The sequence below is a fragment of the Eptesicus fuscus genome, chromosome 12, assembly GCF_027574615.1.
Source record: "Eptesicus fuscus isolate TK198812 chromosome 12, DD_ASM_mEF_20220401, whole genome shotgun sequence".
Lineage (NCBI taxonomy): Eukaryota > Metazoa > Chordata > Mammalia > Chiroptera > Vespertilionidae > Eptesicus > Eptesicus fuscus.
Window position 1 is genome coordinate 9,973,646 of NC_072484.1, and position 21,430 is coordinate 9,995,075.

At 54.0% G+C, this 21,430-nt stretch overlaps 1 protein-coding gene across 4 annotated transcripts in view; it reads right to left on the bottom strand.

Annotated features, from left to right (window-relative positions):
* The window catches only part of BCAS4 (breast carcinoma amplified sequence 4), a 54,650-nt gene that overhangs the window by 18,489 nt on the left and 14,731 nt on the right, over window positions 1-21,430 (bottom strand). For 2 of the 4 annotated variants that reach the window (XM_054723951.1, XM_054723950.1), the window contains 2 exons: window positions 11,912-12,040; window positions 5,234-5,374 (listed from right to left, as the gene is read on the bottom strand). In XM_054723951.1, coding sequence (XP_054579926.1) covers window positions 5,234-5,374; window positions 11,912-12,040 — 270 coding nt within the window. The remainder of the gene's footprint in view (window positions 1-5,233; window positions 5,375-11,911; window positions 12,041-21,430) is intronic. The other 2 variants (XM_008141180.3, XM_054723952.1) reach the window with 2 other exon arrangements.

Below are 21,430 nucleotides of genomic sequence, written 5' to 3' on the forward strand. Positions count from 1 at the left end.
CGGGCCAGCCTGGGCTTGGGCCCAGCACACAGCGATAAGCGACACCTGACATGGTCTCCCCAGCCCTTCTGAGGCCCGTGGCCCACATGACTATAGCTCCATCTCACATGGTCACTTCTGCAAATGACCTCCAGACGGACTGACAGCCAGGGTCTCAGGGACCCAGACACTCGGCCAGGAGACCTGGGCCCCTCACCTGGAGCCTCTTTTCTCTCTTCCGATTGGACAGGAAGAGGCCCTGCGATGTGAGGATGGCAGTGGGCTCAGGGCACAGGATGTTTCCAGGAGGAAGCCCACTCCTGACGCCTGAGCCCTGAAACCCGGGGCCCCAGCGCCCCTGCTCAAGTCTCCACAAGACATCCCCACCCTGAATGTCAGCCTTCGCTCAGGGCAGAGAACCAGGCCGGGAAATTTTCACGTGAAGCAAATATGACCAAGTCACCCCCTCCTATGAACTCTTCCATGGCTCCCCATTGCCCTTAGAATAGTCTTAAATTCCTGTGTGTGTCCCGAGGCCCTGACCTCGTCTCCCTGCACTCTCCCCTGCTCACTCGGCCAACCCACGCCGGCTTCCTGCCTCTCCTGAAGCGCCTGCTGGCCCCACCTCACAGCCTCTGCGCTGTGGTTCCCTCTACTGGGAGCCCCTTCCTTTGGACCTCAGACCGTCTCTTACTCATCATCCAGGGCTCAGCTGGCATGGCCCTTCCGCCAAGGCCCTCCCTGACCCCCCTCAGAGCAAGCCTGGGCCCCTTTAGAAATGACTGGCTACTGAATTTGCTTAGCATTTGGTCACCGTCTGTATTCACCCACTAGACGCAGCTTCAAGGGCGGAGCTCTCCCAGGCAGTCTGGGGCGCAGTAGAGAACGTGGGTGCATATGCTCATGCCCAGCTGTGTGACCTGGGGTAGCCTCTCTGGTCTTAGTTTGCTCACCTGTGAAACGGGGAGATGAACAGCCCCTGCCCCGTGGGTGTTGAGTTGAGAACGGTGCCTGGCCTGCAGGGCTGACTCTGTCACCACGACCAGGACCCCTGCTCACGGCAGTCTGTCCTGCACGAGCAGAGCTGGCCGTCCAGACCCGCCAATGCTCAGAACCCTCCTTCGGAGACTCCCGGAGTCTCTCTCTTCCTTATTGCTGGGGCTCTTGTGGAGGCCCCGTCACTGCATCAAATCCAAACCCGTCTTCCAGCGAGCGTACGATCATGCCCACGTCAGCTAACTGACAGTTAAGCTACCTGAGGCTTACAGCGGCCCCGCCACCTGCCCACGGCCACACAGCTAAAACATGCCACTGTGAAGGAAGGTACGATTCCTAGTTAAAATCTTGGAACAATATAAGGACCAATGCAAAAGCCTAATAAAAACTTTTCCTTTCTGTAGTGCAGCATGAAAATATGGACCTTTGTACCATGAAAACACATCATGGAAATACATACAGTGCAGCATGGAAACACATACAGTGTCGCATGGAAACACATACAGTGCAGCACGGAAACATATAGTGCAACATGGAAACACATACAGTGTAGATGGAAACACAAACAGTGTAGCATGAAAACATACACTGTAGCATGGAAACACATGCATTGTGCATGGAAACGCACATTTCTGACCTGGACGCCGAGCCCAGGGCACCAGGCAGGCCCTGGGTCTGTGGGCTGACGGCACACCTCTCAGGCAGCTCAACTAGAGGTACAAGGCCTGGGCTAGGGGGGAGCTCAGTAGGGGGTGGTATACCCACATTCCCAGGCCTCTCCTCCATGGCAGCCTGGGGCCAGCCCAGGCTACAGCCAGCACCCAGTCCCACGGGTCCCTGGTGCTGGGGCAGCGTGTGGGGGGACTGCTGCCTGCACCCTCTCTGCAGAGGGAGGGAGGAAGGAGGGAGAAGAGGAGGTGGGGCTAGACCCAAGGTCGGCAAACTGAGGCTCGTGAGCCACATGCGGCTCTTTGGCCCCTTGAGTGTGGCTCTTCCACAAAATACCACGGCCTCGGCGAGTCTATTTTGAAGAAGTGGTGTTAGAAGAAGTTTAAGTTTAAAAAATTTGGCTCTCAAAAGAAATTTCAATCGTTGTACTGTTGATATTTGGCTCTGTTGACTAATGAGTTTGCCGACCACTGGGCTAGACAGAAAAAGCAAGGACCAATTTTCTCCCCATCTCCCCCAAAAGGCCCCTCCTTCCTGGGCCCCACGAGGGGGTCCCCACTCCTCCCCCGACTCCGGGAAGGCCATGGGGACAGCGATGGGTGGCTCACCCCACAGTGACAGGACCCCTCGCCAGCATCCCATGGCCCCAGGCTAGTCCCAAGAGCCCTGTCCCACCCTAGCCTCCACTCCACGGGACCCTCGGAGGGTGGGTGTGGGGCAGGAGATGGAGTGGGCTGCAAGGAGCAGCTCTCTCTCCTGCAGGGGGAGGGGCTGGTGCGCCCTCTCTGGTCGAAGAAGGGCAGTGTCCGCCCCACGCAGGCACTGAGGGGAGAGGGCTGGGACAGCGTGAAATCCTGGCTTAGGGGAAACCCAGATGGAAGAAATGGAGAATCATCCGGGCATTCTTCCAGGACCCCAACCGCAGACAGCAGTTCTGGTGGTCGGAGCAGAAAGCCTGGCAGAGCCAAGCAGTGCAGAGCACCGGCCTGGGTCCGGGCCTCACAGGTTCGAATCCCAGCTCCACTACTCTGGGTGAGCTAGCAATTCAACCCGTTAGCACCTCAGTTCCCCCATCTATGAAACAGAGACAATGCCCAGAGCTACCTCACAGGGAAAGGCCCTCAGCTCACACCCTGGAGGCAGGTGCAGCCCTAGACACCCTCGGGCATGTGTGTGTGTGTGTGTGTGTGTGTGTGTGTTGCTCGCCTGCACTGCCTGCTTTAGACAAAGCCCTCCTGGGGCCAAGACCAACACGGTGGGGGTGCAGAATGACTCACCACACCTGGGCTGCCACCGGTTTCCTGGAACAAGTCACCGCAGGTAGGCCTGGGGGCCCCCGAGTCTGGCAGAGATGAGAAGGTGCAGGTCCCGGCACGCCCAGCCACACCCCGGTGGGATCCTGCTGCAGGAGTGGGCGGGGAACCCCCAGTTTCGGGGCCTCACAGGCCTGACTTCCAACCCCAGCACTGACCTCAAACACGTGTCTCTCCCTCTTCAGGCCTTGGTCTCTGCCTCTAATGGTGACAGCAGTGCCAACCACAGGAGGACAATTGTGCGGGTTACAGAAAAGACTGCGAAGTGCAGAGGGGCCAGGGCCCAGCAGGCCATGGCGGCCAAGTCCTCTGATCTTCCTCGCCCGAGGTGCTCCTGGAGCCATCGCTGGGCAGAGCACGGTGTGACCAGGGTGCTGCTGGTCACCCAGGAAGAGTTACCATAACCCCGCGAAGAGGAGGACGAAGCAGCAGCTTCTGATTTCATTGTCATTGGAAGGCAAAACGATTGCATTTGTCTGGAGATGGGGAAATCCCAAAGGGCTTCCTGGAAGAGGTGGCATTAGCTTGGGCTTTGCAAGATTAATAGGAGTTTCTAGACCATGAGATCTGTCTAGCTGGTACTGGCCTTGGACAAGTCATTCATCTGGAGGCAGGCACTGTGTGATCGACATCTCTGCTTTCTTGGGTGAGCAGCACATGCTTCGGGCAGGTGTAAGGAAAGATGGGGCAGTGGGATCCGGGCAGGGACTAGCGAGTGAATGCCTAGTCAGGCATCCTGAGATATGCTGCTTAGGTAACACTGCCGGGCCAAATGAAATGAGGGGCCAAATTCGGTCCATGGGCTACAAGACAACCCCCGAAACTTTCCAAACTTCCGTTCCCTCATCTATGAAATGGGGGTAATGTTAATACCCAATGCACACAATGATAACACAACCTGGAGGCGTGGGGGCAAGCAGGAGGCACAGGGGAATGGAGGCACAGAGGGGGGACCCACAGGCAGACCTCAAAGAACAGTGAGGACCCCACCGGGGCCAGGACAGGGCGGCTGGCTGGGCAGACACCGTTCCTAAGAAGGGCAAGGCCCAGAGACATGTCAGCCAGGGCTTCAATCCAGCCTTGTCACACCAGGCTGTGGGCCTCGGGCAATTCCCTTCACTTCCCTGAGCCTCAGTCTCCCCGTCTATAAAATGGGGGTGATGCTAAAAGTATCTTCTTCCAAAGACGGGTGTGAGAATTAGATGCCATATAAAACAGCAGGTAAAGCACTTAGAACAGCCCGGCCGGTGTGGCTCAGTGGCTGAGCGTCGACCCATGAACCAGGAGGTCAAGGGATTGATTCCCGGTCAGGGCACATGCCTGGGTTGTAGCCTCAGTTCCCAGTGGGGGGCATGCAGAGGGCAGCAGATCAATTATTCTCTCTCATCATTGATGTTTCTATCTCTCTCCCCCTCTCCTTTCCTCTCTGAAATTAAACAAAAAAAATTTTTTTTAAAAAAAGCACTTAGAACAGACCTAACATAAGCCATTATTATGAGCAAATCCAGGCCAGGGCAGGGTTTCCCACACTCGCATTACTGACATTTAGAGCTAGACACCTCCCTGTTGTGGGGGCTTTGTAGGGTGTTTAATAGCATCCCTGGTTTCTAGCCATTAGATGCCAATAGAACCCTCATCTCCAGCTGACAACCCAAATGTCCCCGGACTTGCCCGATGTCCCCTGGGCTGGAGAGTCAGCACGTGACAAGCTGAAAAGACAGAGGGATCTTAAACAGCCAAGGTCTCAATGGCAGGGAGAGTTTGACGTCCGTTGTCCCATCATTAAAAGGGACACATGATCCTTACGGGCCATTGGGAGGATCCCAAGAAGCAGAGATTCGGAAGGAGAGGCCTTCACAAGTCGCAGAGGCCACACTCGGGCTGGACACCTCCCTGGCCCCAGCCCCGCGGGTCTGCTGGGCCAGCTCAGCCTTGGAAGGAGGGCCCCACCTGGATTCCGGGTCTATGAGCACGTCCTCAGGCTGTTAGGACGGGACAGGGGGGCAGGGTCTGTTTCTGCTCGCGATGTAATCCCAGATGGACCACCATGCTCAGCAAACAGCAGGCGCTCAATAAATGGTGGATGAATAAGCAAACGGTCACATGAAGCTCAAAACTCAGAGGGACCTGCAGGCGGGACCGAGACACCCAGCCACCTGGGCTGGCCAGACACCGTTTCCTGTCTGCAGAACTGAGACATGCCCTCTGACCTCCCGTTTCCTGAGCCCCCTCCCACTCCAGGGCCTGGGAGGAGGAGGGGGTGGGGAGATACTCACGCTCCTGAAGGAGGGGAGCCCTCTGGAGCCCAGCCACCCCCACCTCCGCAGGGCCTGTGAGAAGGCTCCGTGGCTCCGCTCGGCCCGGAGCACATGGTCTTCCAGGAAGGAGACGTGGTGTCCCACCATCTTGACGAAGGCCTGGCGGGAGGAGAGAGCGGGATGCCACATCTGCCCCCGGCTGGGGCAGTCCTGGCTGCATCCCCCCGCCAGCGGAGGCCGACCCCCAGTCACTGCCACAGCGGGCCCCTGGAGAGGTGAGGCCTTAGCTGGGAGGTCACCTCCCGGGGCCCTGACAATAGCAGCAGCCGCTCCCACCCCTAACCAGGCCCCGCCGTGTCCTCCCATATTCTCCCATCGGGACCCGCTTTTCAGCCTGTTTTAGAGAAGGGAAACCAAGGCTCAGAGAGGTTGGGCCACCTGCCCGCAGTCACACAGCTCTCTCCAGGCAGGCCCCCCTCTCCACAGGGCCTCTCTGCATGCCAACGTGCCCTCTCCGTTCTTGGTGGGAGGAATGCTGCTCATCCTTCTGGCCCTGGATCCACCTTCCCTGACCACCTGCTCTGACACAGCCCCCGAGTCACTGTGGAGCCCGTCTCCGGAGCCCCCCTCGCCCTCTGAGCCTTCTTCTTGTCTGAAAGAGCCCGTGCTGGGTCAGTGCCGTCCGCAGGCCAAGGCCAGAACCTGGTCAGCTAGAGGGGCTCAGCTGGACGGTGAGGGCATGAATGATGCACGCGTGAATGAGTGTGCGCCTGCGTGAGTGCACGAACCCATGCACCCTCAGCAAGACACTGGGTGAGCCCAAGATGTGCCGCTCCCTGGGGTTCTGGGAGGGCAGAGCTGAAAGGCCGAATGAGCCACATCAAGGGTGTGTGAGTGTGTGTGTGTGTGTGTGTGGGTGTGGGGGGTGGGGACAAGGGGCCACGGGCAGGACCAGGGCTCTGGCCCTCAAGCTTGGAGGCCTCCCTGGGCCGACACATCTGGTTGTGAAATAGAAGAAAGTCCTGTAGTCCTTCCAGCCGATTCCAATTTCACGCTCCCTGCGCTAATACCAGTCTGGTGGGGAGTGAGGCCACGCTGAGGAATGCGCGCTCACGAGGTCTGACCCGCCTCCCAAATGCCTGCCAGCGAGGGCAGCCCAGCCCAGCAGGGCCAGGGAGAGGCCACACTGGGGCCACCCCAGCCTGCAGCCAACTGGGGCAGACACCCATGCATCCACGCAGACAGGGCGGGGGACAGAGAGAGGGTGGCAGCCAATCGTAGCCACCCTGGGGGCTGGGTTATGGAGTATGGGCGACTTCTATGTATTTCTCTACACAATTAAAATGTATTACTTTTATTATCAGGAGGGAGGGGAGGAAAAAGAGAAGGAGGGAGGGAAGGAAGGAAGGAGGGAGGGAGGGAGGGAGGAAGGGAGGAAGGAAGGAAGGAAGGAAGAAAAGGAAGGAAGGAAGGAAAGAAGGGAGGAAGGAAGGGAGGGAGGGAGGAAAGGAGGGAAGGAGGGGGGAGGGAGGGAGGGAGGGAGGGAGGGAGGGAGGGAGGGAAGGAGGAAGGAAGGAGGAAGGAAGGAAGGAAGGAAGGAAGGAAGGAAGGAAGGAAGGAAGGGGAGAGAAAGCCTCATTGCTTTAAAACATATTGAGTTCTAATGCATTTGAACACTTCTGGCAAAGGCCCCAGCTTCAGAGCAGGTCCTGCCCAGAAAGTGCCAACATTCAGCACGGAGGAGCCGTCAGGAGCACGGACTTTTGCAATTCCAGCTCCACCACTTCCTGGCTGTGTGACCTCGGGCAAACCCCTTCACCTCTCTGTGCCTCAGCCGCTTCCTCTATAAAATGGGACTAAAACAGGACCTTCCTCCTGGGGCTGCTGTGAGGTTAAAGCAAGTTCTTAGGCGTAAAGCACCGAGTCCCTGGCTCATAGCAAGTGCTCAGTAAATGTTAGTTTTATTATTAAAACTGAGAAAGGGCCCAGTTCAAGCTCCGTCCACCCCGTGGGTCGCACGGATCCGAGAGCAGGGTGGTCTTGGCTCCCTGGAAGCCCCGGGGCTCGTGGCCGTGGCTGTGGCCGGCTGGCTGAGTGGCAAGCATCCTTCCCCTCTCCCAGCCTGCGGGCAGCGACCACCTGACAGCTGTCCTCACTGAGCCCCTGAATGTGCTGGGGGTTGGCCCAACGACGACTCTGCGAGGGACAAACATCACAGCCCCAACTTGCAGGGGACGAAAGATGGAAGAGAGTTACCCAAAGGGCAGAGCCGAGTCAGGCTGTGGAATCCATCTACCCGGTACAATGTCAGGTTCTCACAGGGGCCTAAGCTGTGTTGTTCTGATGTCACACACCACATCATGGGAAATACATATTCTCCCATTGGCCTCGGAATCCATGACCCTTTCTGACTAGCTTAGTTTTTCCTTCTTTTGACAGAGACCCACTTACAGAGAAATATCTCTCTCCTCTAAGGAAAGCAACAGCCCAGGAAGGTGGGGAGTGACACAAGGCAAATGCCATCAGCCTCAATGGTGGGGAGGCTCTAGGGCAGAGTGGGGACTGTGGCAAGCCTGGAGAATCATATCCACGGAAGGGGACAGTTGCTTTTCAGTTGGAAATAACAGCAGAGGGGGCCTTGAGGTTGGCCAGCTCAGCATGGTCCTGAATCCCATTGGCCTCTGAGTTTTCAACCTCTATCTAAACTTATAACAAATGCTGGTGGGAGTGCAAAATGCTGTGGTCACGTTGGAAAATAGTTTGGCAGTTCCTAAAATGAGTTACTGTATGGTCCAGCAATTCTACTCCTAGGTGTTTACCCAGCAGAAATGAAAACATATCCACATAAAATTTAGACAGCACCCTATATAATAAAAGGGTAATATGCAAATTGACCGAACAGCAGAATGACCGATCACTATGATGCACACTGACCACCAGGGGGCAGACGCTCAATCCAGGAGCTGCCCCCTGGTGGTCAGTGCGCTCTCACGGTGCGGGGGGTGGGAGTGGGAGGGGCGCGCCACTCAGCCACAAGCCGGGCTGACAGCTGGCAAGCGTGGCGGTGGTGGCGGGAGCCTCTCCCACCTCCGTGGCAGCACCAAGGATGTCCGACTGCGGCTTAGGCTCGCTCCCCACAAGGAGAGTGTGCACCGGGCCTCTAGTTATTCATAAATGCCTAAAGGCGGAAACAAACCAAGTACCCATCAACTGATGAAAGATAGGCAACCTGTGGTATATCCATATGATGGAATATTACTCAGATGAAGTTCTGACACATACCACAACATGAATGAACCTTGAAAACATGCTATGTGAAAGGAGCCAGACACTCTAGGCCACATGCTGGTTGCATGATTCCATTACTATGAAACGTCAGAACAGGCCAATCCATAGATTCAGAACGGGCCAATCCATAGATGAGCCGCTGCCAGAGGCTGGGGCTGGGGAATGACTGCTAATGGATATGGAGTTTCCTTTAGGGACGATAAAATGTTCTGGAATTAGACAGTGGTGATAATTGTACAACCTTGTAAATATACTAAGAACCCGTGAATGGAACACTTTAAAAAATTATTTTGGGCTTTGTCAGAGAGAAAACAAAGTATAGTAACTATAATCCCTCTGACGAGTCCTGGCATCCTCAACACAGGGTCCGAAAGCCATGTCTGGGCCCTCCCTGGCCAGCGGGCCCACCGCCCCAGCCTCACCCTCGATCGTGAGCTCTTACACCTACCACAACTGCCCGGGAGGCCTTCCTCCTTCCAGCCTCCGGTGCTCCCTTCCCGGGCTCACTCCCCCACCTTCCAGGCCTCAGCGTGGAGGTCACAGCCCTGCGCAGCTGTCTGCTCTAGGTCTGGCAGGCACCCCCCAGCCACTTCCTCACCCAGCACCCACAGCCACTAGCAGGGGACCGGGAGCCTCGCCCCAGCCACGTTCCCAGCACCCACCTCAGCGTAGCCCACAGTCAGCGTTCTACAAATCTCTGTCGAGTGAAGACCGATACGCTTTGGGTTCAAGAACCTCACTACTGTTGCCCATTTCACAGGGAAATGGAGGCTCAGAACTTGCTGGGTCCACACTGGGAAGAGGCAGCCTCGGGACTGGACTCAGGCAGCAGGGCTCTCGGGCAGAGGTTCCCACCAGGAGCCATTCCCAACATCTAGAGACATTGGTTGTCATAATGAAGTTGGGGGGCAGGGGTATCTTGGAGGTGGAGGCCGAGGATGCTGTTGAGCCCTATGATGCCCACAGGATGGCCCCGCCGCACAGGGTTTCATGCCCAGAGTACTGACAGCACTGAGGCTGTGCTGTCTAGAGCTTGCACTCCTAACCACTTGGCCATCCTGTCTTTTCAGTGGCTTCCTGTTCCTCAGGATAAAGGCCAAATCCTGACCTTGGATTGCAAGGCTCTGGTGCCATCTCCTTCCTGCCTCAGAGCTTCTGTCTCGGCTGTGCCCCTGCCCACCCCTCCCCCACACTGCTCCCTCCACTCGCCCTCCAGGGGCCGATGGGTTCCTCCCCTCATCACCTGCCCTACCAGCACTGGCCTCACTCTAAGTCACCCGGGCTGACGGCGGCCGGGAGAATAATCGCCCCAACGATGTCCACGTTCTCATCCCTGGAAGCGGGGCATCTGTTTCCTTACTCGGTGAAAGGACCTTTGCAGATGTGACTAAGGATCTTGAAAGGCGGCAATGGCTCAGGCTTATCCAGGAGGCCCCGTGTAATCACAGGGTCCTCAGGAGAGGGGCGCGGAGGGTCCGGGTAGGAGAGAGACTGGGAGATGCTAGGCTGTGGGCTCTGAACACGGAGGAAGGAGTCATGAGCTGAGAAATGCAGGCGGCTTCTCGAAGTCGGAAAAGGCAAAGGGGTGGTTCCCCCCCTGAGCCTCCCGAAGGAACCCACGGACACCTCAACTTCAGCCTGTGAACACATTGTGGACTTCTGCCCTCAGGAGAGATAAGATAATAAATCCATGCTTTAAGCCACTAATGTGAGGTAATTTGTGACAGTGGCAATAGGAAACGGCTAAGTAATGCTTTCTCGTCAAGTCTCTCCTGCTAGAATATGGCTGTGGACTGTACCTATCTTTCTCACTACGAGTGGCACATAGTAGGCCCGCAATAGATGTTAGTGAACCTAATGCTAAGGAAAGCATCGGGCTGGAGAGCTGGGCCGACCCACGCAAGGCAAGAACCAGGGCTGCAAATCTTCATGTTTCTTTTTCCTCTTCCCAACGTGTGGAATAAAATTCAAATGAATCAGCTACTCCAAGGGCAACGTTTTAATTATATTCCTGCCTCATTCTCTGCTGACGAGAATGTTAATTCTCTGCTAACGCAGAGCTGCCTGCCAGGCGGCCTTCCTCGGCAGCTCCGAGGGCCACGCCCCTCTGTCCAGGTGACCACTGTTACACTGCCAGCCCCTCCCAGCCGCCCGTCCTCCCCTGTGCCAGGAGCCAAGATCCCACGCTGCGGCGGCAGTTCGATTAAGAGCTTAGCCCCAGTGGACAGAAGTCGAGTCCAGCTTCATGGAATTAGCTGTGTGACCCTGGGAAGTGGCTTACGTCTCGGAGCTTAGGCTCCTCCTCTGGGAGGTGGGACAGGAGGGCACCAACTCTGCAGCGCAGCAAGGAGGGGAATGAGATGCTGTGCAGCTCAGCCCACACAGTAACAGATGGGGGAGAGAAGGCAGCAGTGAGGCAATAGGGCATGGTGGGGACGGCGGTGAATTAGCGAGCACATGCCTCAGCTCTACAATTCGGCCCAGGGCTCGGAAATGTCCCATTTCTAAAATTTGGGTCACATGTGAGTTTCAGTAAAAATTAACTGAATTTGTATACTTAGATGGGTGCATTTTATATATTTACTAGAGGCCCGGTGCACAAAATTTGTGCACGGGGGTGTGGGTCCCTCAGCCCAGCCTGCACCCTCTCCAATCTGGGACATCCCTCTCACAATCCAGAATTGCTGGCTCCCAACTGCTCACCTGCCTGCCTTCCTGATTGCCCCTAACCGCTTCTGCCTGCCAGCCTGATCACCCCCTAACCACTCTCCTGACAGCATGATTGATGCCTAACTGCTCCCCTGCCAGTCTGTTTTCCCCTAACTGTCCTCCCCTGCAGGCCTGGTCATGCCTAACTGCCCTCCCCTACAGGCCTAGTCCCCCCCAACTGCCCTTTCCTGCAGGCCCGGTCACTTCCAACTTCCCTCTTCTGCCGGCCTGGTCCCCCGCAACTGCCCTCCCCTGCTGGCCTGACCACCCACAACTGCCCTCCCTTGCAGACCTGGTCCCTCCCAACTGCCCTCCCCTGCTGGCCATCTTGTGGCGGCCATCTTGTGTCCACATGGGGGCAGCCATCTTGTGTGTTGGAGTGATGGTCAATTTGCATATTACTCTTATTAGATAAGATACCTTGAACAATAAATAGATGTAAGTATTTAAAGAAATGTGGGCCCAGGATTATCAAAGCTTCTGAATTTCCAAAAGCAGCTTAACATTCAGATTTTATATAAAGTAACCAATTTTTAAAATAGGATACTTTATATAAATTCATATTTGTCATATTTTTTAAATGTCCCGTGAGTGGAGGCCCCAACCCCCTGCACTAGGTCTGATGCCTGGTAGTCTCAAGGTCAGATCAGTATCTTGGAAGACAAGACGAAAGAGCCAGAACAAGTCCACGGATCTCACAGAGAAAGCTCCTTTTTCTGGACACACCTCCAGCTGGTCCACTCGGGCGTAGATGCCACGCATTTCCGTCACCTTGGCCTTAAGGAGAGGGATGTTTTCCTCCAAGATCTGCGAAGTGTCGCTCCTGATCTGCAAGGATCAAAACAGCTCATGAGGCCCTCTGTCCCATCACCATGGCCTCCCGCCTGCCTCTGGGGTCGGCCAGGGACGGCAGAGAGCTCACTGATGGCCAAGACACTGAGTGGCATCACGCGCTAGGGCAGGCCCAGGATCAACCCAGAGTCCCAGTCAGGGACCCACACCACTGCTTCTCGGACCCAGGCCCGCCCAGGTGTTGTGTACTGAACTGAAAATTAATTGTCGTCCCCCCCAAACAACCAACACCACCAATCCCAAACAAAGAATCTTCGTTTTCTTTTTAATTTAATCAATTTATTGAGTGACTGATTTGAGAGAGAGAGAGAAACATCAGTTTATTGTTCCACTTATTTATTCATTCATTGGTTGCTTCTTGTGTGTGCCCTGATCAGAGACTGAACCTACAAAATTGAGCTCTAACCATCGGGTTACCTGGCCAGGTCTTCCTTTTCTAAAGCACTAAAGGAGCAAAGGGAAAGAATCCAAATCCCTCAACTGAATTTGAGGTGAGGCACGCTTTCCCTGCCCTGGAATTAATAATACTAATGAGTTAATCATTAGCATCAACCATGTTAACGAAAAACACAACTTATCAGGGAGCTTCCCACATGCAGACACTGTGCTGGGCATTTCCCATGCATCTCATTAATGTTCAATTTCTTCGGCTTGGAAGGACCCCAAAAGTGACTAAATTTTATGAAGCCACCACCTCCCCTGCATCCCTGAAACTGGACACTTCAGCCTCCGTTTTCCTTCAGAGCCGAACGCACCAAACCCAGCCCTCGGTGTGAGAGGGAAGTCCATTTCCATGGTGTCATGTCCTTGCCGTGCAGAGGGCAGTAGCACCCCGCTCTCAGGTGCCAGAGAGCGGCCCAATCCCCTGCGGGAAGCCAGCCAGTGCTGGTTCCCGGCCCCTCCGAGTCTGGACTGGTTTGTCTGGGGTTGGCTGACAATCTGTTTTCAGCCAGGCTCCGAGGCTAAGCTGGAGTGGGGGCCCAGGGGCAGTCAGAGAAACACCAGTGGGCACACAGGAGCCGGACTTGGGACTCAGAGTGGAGTGTGAATCTAGCTCTCCCCACCTGGAGCTGTGTGACCCTGGGCAAGCCACTGCCCTCTCAGCCCTCCTTTGCTGAACCGGACAGGGAAGCAGCGACGCTGGCCCTTGCTTCCCAGGAATGCTGTGAGGACAGAATGATCAGCAGTGTTTGCATGGCAGCTGTCTACAAGTCTTCAGTGACCCCGCCTCCTGCTCTTCATGCCCTGGGTGATCCCCTCCCCTTGTCCTGGGCTGGGCCCAGAGTCGCACTTCTCATGAAGAGGAGTGGCCAAAGCGAGAGCTGTCACTCGGAGCCTCCTGTACAGAAGACTGTCCCTCCTCCTCGCTGGCGGTCTCCGTTGCCGGCTTGTTCACACGTGATCTCTCCCCCCTCTTCTTTCTCACTTGCCCTCTCGGCTGCTGGCTCTGAGGAAGCAAGTTGCCATGCTGGAGAGGCCCACGTGGCTGGGAACTGAGGGCCTCGGCCAACCGCCAGGGAGGAGCTGAGCCCTGCCCAGAGCCGCCGGCTTTGCCTGGACGCAGTCCTGCCCCACTTGAGCCCGGAGATGACCGTGGCCCTGGCCCAGGCCGGGACTGTAGCCGGAGACTGAGCCGCAGGGCCCGGCTGGGCTGCACCCAGACCCCTGACCCGCACATGCTATCAAGTGGGAAAGAATCGCTGCGGTCACCAAGTTGGGATCATTGCTAGGCAGCAATAGATAAGTAACTCAGGACAAAATTTTAATTTTAAGCCTGTTTTTAAAAACTGTACCTGTGTTTCCTCCTCTTTCTGCCTAAGTACATGAGACCTCTGTGGTTCTCCTGAGAGTCTGTTCCCACCACCTCAGGAGGCCCGGGTTCCCAGAAGCCATCCCATGGCCCGGCATGTCCAAACCACACTCCTGTCCCGGCCCCTCCTCCGGGCACAGCCCTGCCATGCCCCTGGGCAGCTAGCGCCAAGCCCACTGTCCGGGGTAAGTCCCCCCCAGCTCTGACCCCGTGAGGCTGAAGAGCGTCCTGAGAGGGTGGGTCTGGCGCAGCCGCGGGCCTCAGTCTCCTCACCTGTAAACCGGGGAGCTTATGGGTGCTTCTCTTGAAAGAACGTTCTGGGCATTCAACGAGATCTTCCATGTCTAAATGTGGCACCTGACTCAGCTCACAAAGTGTTTTCGTTTTCAAATTTGACTTAATTTCCAACGTTGAAATTCAAGTGGGGCTCCAGGAGAAACGGCCGATCCCAGGGCTGGGGCGGGAAAGTGTAAGAGCCTGGAGCATCCCGTGGGGCCAGGAAGGAGGCACGTGCTTAGAACTGAGGGATGGCAACGTGTCAAAGGTACACGGAGCCATCCCTGCAGAGCTAAGTCGCTGAAGCTGGAGCAACCTGCACATCACAGTCAACAGCGTAAACTGGACTAGAACCCAACGTGTCAGATCGATGCACACGAGTCTGACGGGAGCAAATGATGGGAGGGAACGTGGGAATGTTGCGGTGGAGAAACCTGACCAAGACAAAGCCCAGTGACGGCCTGTGGGAGCCACTTGCCCGGAGATGATGTGATGAGAAGCGCCTCACCTCGGCGGCGTTCTTGCCGGAAACCCGTAACCCGGTACGACCACAAGAGAAACATCTGACAAACCCAAACCGAGGGACCATCTACAGCAAGCATGTCAAACTCACAGTCCGCGGGCCACATGCGGCCCACAACAAATATTTCTGCGGCTCAGCCAATATAACTGTATGTAAGAAACGTTTTACTAAAAATTTTGTAACTTAATTTTTACAATATCCTCTTATACATAATTATTAATAACAAACTACAATGTTCGCTAATGTCTGATTACTATAATCGTGTTGCATTAATTTCCCTTACACGCCTTACGCACAGGTGCACCATTTCTCTCCACTAATACCAGCAGCGAATATTTTAGCAGCCGATTGCCACGTCATTAGTCTTGGACTGCCTTGTCTGGTGTGCGCACAGGAAATTTGTCGCTTTCGGAGAACAAGAAAACTAGGTTTATTTGCGTTATGCTTATTAATTTGTGCAGATATTCAGTGTCTGGTAAATTAATGCTCAAGAAAAAATATTAATTTTTATTAAAATGTTCTATTATTTTTGTTAACGATTACTAATTTATTTCAGCCCTTGGTATTCAGCATGTCTCTATCAAAATAAACCTATGTCTCTATGAAAATCAAAGTTTTTGGGGTTTTTTTGCAGCCCACATAAACTTAAATCTTGTTTATTTGGCCTGTGTTAGCCTCTGAGTTTGACATGGTTGGTGTACAAAATACCTGATAAGTGCTCCTCGAACTGCAAAGTGACAGAAAGCAAGGGAAGGCACTAGGAGACTGCGGAGGCTGAGGGGATGGGCCACTGAAGGCAGTGTGGTCTCCTCGACGGGCCTGGAACAGGAGCGAGGCTCAAGTGGGAAACAGGAAGCAGAAATGAAGCGTGGAGTGGAGTGACAGCATCGGCTGGTGTGGGTTTTACAGTTTCAGTGGAGGTGCGTGGCGATGTAGGATGTCAACAGAGCAGGCACTGGGTGAGGGGATATGGGAACTCTCTGTACTACCTAGGCAACTTTCCCGGAAATCCAAAACTATTCCACAGCAAAGCACATAAATACGACTTTAAAACATACTGCAGAGAAACCAAGATGGCGGCATAGGTAAACATCTAACCTGCAGCCTCGCACAACAATTTCAAAAATACAACTAAAAGTCAAAACGGACATCATCCAGAACCACAGGAAAGCTGGCTGACTGAAACGCCCACAACTAGAAGGAAAGATAAAACCACAAGGAAAATCAGAGGAGCCGTAAAAGCCTGAGGTACGGAGACACGGGCGGAGACACGGGCGCGTGCGGGGAGGACGGAGCCAGAGAGGACGGGGCGGCTGAGTACCTGGCTGGCGTTCTCCAGCGGGAAGGAGATAAAAGCTCCAGATTGCGCTGAACCCCAGTTCCGACTGCACTGAACCCCAGTTCCAGGCGAGACCCTGGGGACCCAGGCTCATACTGGGGGAATCTGGGCTGTGGGGTGGAAACACAGAGGAGCGGTGAAAGGCAGAGCTCCGGAGGCGCGCACGTGAAAGCACTCAGAGGACGGACTGTTGACTGTGCCACTGAATTGCCTTAGCGGGAAGGAGACAAAAGCTCCGGACTGCGCTGAGCCCCAGTTCCGACTGCACTAAACCCCAGTTCCGGGCGAGAATCTGGGAATCCAGATTCATTGGGGGAGAGACTAGACTGTTTGGCAGCGGGCGAAACTCCAGGGCGCCTTTCTCTCAGAGGTGCTTGCAGGGAGTACAAAGGTACACTGAGGGACACTGAGACCCAGGAACCTCATAGGGCGGGGCTGACGGGAAGCCAAGGCTGTAGGCTCCACCCTGAAACTCCGCCCCATCCAAGCTGAGCACAGAGGCTTTTACAATTTTGCAAGTCTAGTTGAATAAGGCTGTCTCCCGGCGTAGACACAGCTGATCCTCACAGCCAATTGGCCTGGAGGTCAAATCCTCCCAGTGTACCAACAACAATCAAGGCTTAACTACACCAAGACTTTGCACTCAGCCCACAAAGGGGGGTACCAAGAGCGACCACCTAGGGAGATTGGGGAAGCTGAGCTACCGGCCCCTATAGGTCACTGACCACACAAAGCCACTCCATCAACATAGGGAGGCAGCCAAAATGTGGAGACACCGAAGGAGGTCACGAACAGAAGAGATGGAGGAAAGTAAACTAATGGACGACACAGTGTTCAGAACCACATTTATAAGGTTACTAAAGAATCTTCTAAAAACCGCTGAGAAACTTGAAGAGACCTTCAAGGACCTTAATGAGAATACCAAAAAAATGGAAAAGGACCAGTCAGAAATTATGCATACACTGTCTGAAATAAAGAATATACAGCCAAAACCGGTTTGGCTCAATGGATAGTGCGTCGATCTGCGGACTGGAAGGTCCCAGGATCGATTCCGGTCAAGGGCATGTACATTGGTTGCGGGCACATCTCCCGGTGGGGGATGTGCAGGAGGCAGCTGGTCGATGTCTCTCTCTCATCGATGTTTCTGGCTCTCTATCCCTCTCCCTTCCTCTCTGTGAAAAATCAATAAAATATATATATATTAAAAAAAAAAAAAAGAATATACAGAAACTCAACTGTAGATCACCGTACCCCAAGAGTCAAACCAAAGATCTGGAACATGAGGAAGCAAAAAAACACCCAACCAGAGAGGCAGAAAGTAAGAAGAATCCAAAAGTGTGAGGATAGCATAAGGAGCCTCTGGGATGGCTTTAAGCGTACCAACATCCGAATTTGGGGGGTGCCAGAAGAAGAGAGAGAGCAAGATACTGAAAGCCTGTTTGAAGAAATAATGACAGAAAACTTCCCCCACCTGGTGAAAGAAATAGACTTACAAGTCCAGGAAGCGCACAGAACCCCAAACAAGAGGAATCCAAAGAGGACCACACCAAGACACATCATAATTAAAATGCCAAGGGCAAAAGACAAAGAGAGAATCTTGAAAGCAGCAAGAGAAAAACAGTTAGTTACCTACAAGGGAGTACCCATACGACTGTCAGCTGATTTCTCAACAGAAACTATGCAGGCCAGACGGGAGTGGCAAGAAATATTCAAAGTGATGAACAGCAAGAACCTACAACCAAGATTACTCTACCCAGCAAAGCTATCATTCAGAATTGAAGGTCAGACAAAGAGCTTCACAGACAAGAAAAAGCTAAAGGAGTTCATCACCACCAAACCAGTATTACATGAAATGCTGAAGGATATTCTTTAAGAAGAGGAAGAAGAAAAAAAAGGTAAAGGTAAAAATTATGAACAACAAAAAGACATCAAATACATACCTACCAACAAGTGAATCTAAAAATCAAGTGAATAAAAAAATCTGAAGAACAGAATGGACTGGTGAATATAATAGAATCAGGGGCATAGAAAGGGAGGCGACAGACAATTCTCAGGGGGAAGGGGGTCTGGGGGGTGCAGGAAGAGATTGGACAAAAATCTTACACCTATGGATGAAGACAGTGGCGGGGGGGTAAGGGTATGGGGTGGGGTGGGGAATCAGGTGGAGGGGAGCTATGGGGGGAGGAGAGGAACACCTGTAATAATCTGAACAATAAAGATTTATAAAAAATACAACAACAAACAAACAACATACTGCAGCGGTGAAACCTGGATGTACAGCTTCTCTTAAGAGTCAGCAGCTTCAATATATCCCAAGAAACTAGAAACACCAATCAGAAAGGACATATGCACCCCTATGTTCATAGCAGCACAATTTACAATAGCTAAGATTTGGAAACAGCCTAAGCACTCATCAGCAGATGAGTGGATTAGAAAACTATGGTACATCTACACAACGGAATTCTAAGCTGCTATAAAAAAGAAGGAGTTCTTACCATTTGCAACAGCATGGATGGAACTGGAGAGCATTATGCTAAGTGAAATAAGCCAGTCAGAGAAATATATATATCACATGATCTCACTCATTTATGGAATATAATGAACAACATAAACTGATGAACAAAAATAGATCCAGAGACAGAGAAACATCGATCAGACCATTAAACCTGAGAGGGAAGGTAGGGGAGGGTGGGGGAAAGGGGGAGAGATCAACCAAAAGACTTGTATGCATGCCTATAAGCCTAACCAATGGACACAGACAGCAGGGGGGTGAGGGCATGGGGGGGGGGGGTGGTAATGAGGGAATAAGGACACATATGTAACACCGTAATCAATAAAGAAATTTAAAAAAAAAAAAAGAGTCAGCAGCTTCAGCAACATGGGCCTGCGTCTCCCCAGGCACCGAAGCTGCTCCCTCCAGACGGGGCAGCTCTCCAGCTTCCACAGTCGCCACCCCTCCCTAACGCCTCACCACTGTCCGTGTGCTGCCCGGCACCTGCACTTGCTACGCGATAGGGAAAAGTCCTCAATGTCCCCCTTCTTCCCCAAGGCCACGTTTCTAGAGGGAAGCCCACCTCTCAACAAGGCGACTCGCAGAAGCAGTCGTCATGACGCGATCCAGAGCAGGTCACTCGTGGCGAGGACAGAACACAGTGGATCAAATGCAATCTTTTCTTTCTATTAATTGGTAAGGAAACATATGGGGGGTGAGAATCGGGAGGACTTGGTCTTAGCAACCTACAGGAGAGAAGCGAACGCTGCAGAGAGGGGATTCGCGGAGCATCCCGCCTTCCTCTGAATCCGAAGAACCAGAGGAAAGGGGTCTGTGGGCCGAGCCAGGGCCCCTCTCTGAGGCTGCTACTCCACCAGCCAGAGCGGTGGGTGTGAGGGCGCTATGTGCACCTGCCCAGAGGCAGGCTGTACGCTGGGGACAGCAGAGGGGAATTTTCTGGAAACGGGCCCTGTAAAGGGGAACTATTTTATCTTCAACCTTATTTTACCGGTGATGAAACTGAGAAAAAGTCAGGAAAACGGAGTGAGCGGGCCCAGGATCACAAAGCTACAAAGTGGGAGATGGGGGACTCCAGCCCAGGTTGGTCTGAGGCCATCCCCCCAAACCAGAGATCCGCACTCACGTTCCGTGTCTCCACAGAGAACCAGCATCGTGCCTTAAACACACACACACGCAAGAAGAAGCCAAGCAAAGCACAACCAAGCCAGGTGCCAAGATCTAAAATTAAGACTCTTTCCCTTAGAAACCCCGGTTTCTGGCTGCTGAAGACCAGGCCACACTGAGGCCCGGTTCCACATGGCAACACCCATCTAGAGCTGGGTGACAGCTGCCTGCTCTGGTTAACCACAGTCCCCACCACTCCCTAGTGTGTCCCCAGCACGGTGTCCTCACCTATTCCTCACCTAGTCCCTGTGCACTTCCCTTGTTATAGGGGAGTCAAAGGGAAGCGACACATTTCTTTTCTCACAGCCAGCCCACGACACACCATCGCGTCCCAGGCACTGAGTGTGCATGTTTTGTCTGTTCCTGAGAAGAGCAGAGAGGTCAGCGAGGAACCAATGCTTTTGAACCCCTGCCAGGACGACCCCCAGGCAGCTTCACTGGGTGGGGGCCTGGCAGGCCCTTCCCTTCCCAGCCTGTTCCCCCTCCTCCCCAGAGCTGAGCTCCGGAGCCCCGATGTCTGGGCAGTGGAGGTGGAGGTGATCACGGAGCAGATCAGCAGATCACGGAGCAGACCGCTGTCCAGGATGATTCAGGGCCCCAGGAAGGAGAGCAAATGCACTTGACCCAAGAACATGCACCAATGCCAAATGCAACTGCTGGGCTGAGGCCAACAGGACATTTTCTCCATTGTGTGAGCGAAGGAAGAGTCTGCTCCCTGCCAGAAGGTGGGCCCGCGGCCATGGGGGTTTCGGAGGGCCCTGGCCAGCTGCCCCAACCCCAGAGGGCACCGAGGCGGAAGGCTCTGCAGTACAGCGTCTATATCATCTCATCAGTGTCACAACCTACTGGTGCTTTGATGCTGGTGACGATGACCTCGGTGGCTACCGTGTGTGGGTCACTTGGTACACAGCAGGCCCCGTGCTCAGCAGTTATTTTTAATGGGGTGCACATGACATAAAGAGCCCGGGCCTCAAGCGGACAGCTCGATCACCTCGTACACGTGCTTACATCTGTGTAACCACCACCCACGCCCATCTGCAGAACACGCTACCACCCCGTGCGGCTCCGTCAGCCTCTTCCCAGGCCTCACCCCCTCCCAAAGCTGGCCACTCTCTGACTCCCACCACCATTCGTTATTGTGCCGATTTTGGAACTTCACATTAGGGGAGCCACACAGAGTGTACTCGCGTGTCCGGCTCCTTTCGCTCAGCATCACGTTGGTGAGAGCCCCAGGCTGTTGTGGGCAGCGCTCAAGCCCGCCCTTTGCTCTGTATGAGATCCTCTATCCCCCACTCCTACTGCCGGCGGCATCTGGGCGTCATGAACGAAGCTGCTATGTACACTGCGTTCGAGCCTTTGTGGACATTTGTTTTCATTTCTCCTGGGCAATTATCTAGGGCCACATGGCTGGAATGTGGGGTAAGTATAGGCTTGACTTTATAAGAAATCGCCAAACTATTTTCCAAAGTGGCCGTGCCCTTTGGCATGTCCATCCTTCCCACACCTGCCATCGTCTGTCCTTTCCTTGGGTCACATCCCTGCCTCACCTATTCCTCATGGTAACTCTGGAAATGGATACACTGTCAGTGGCTACACAGGCCCACAAGTTCTTTACGTCCTTCCAGGAAGAGGTGGGGTCTAAGACCTCTCCCCGTGGATCTGGGTCACCTACGTGACTGATTTGACAAAAAAAAAAAAAAAAAAGATGGAAGTGACCCTGTGTCAATTTCCATATGCAAGCC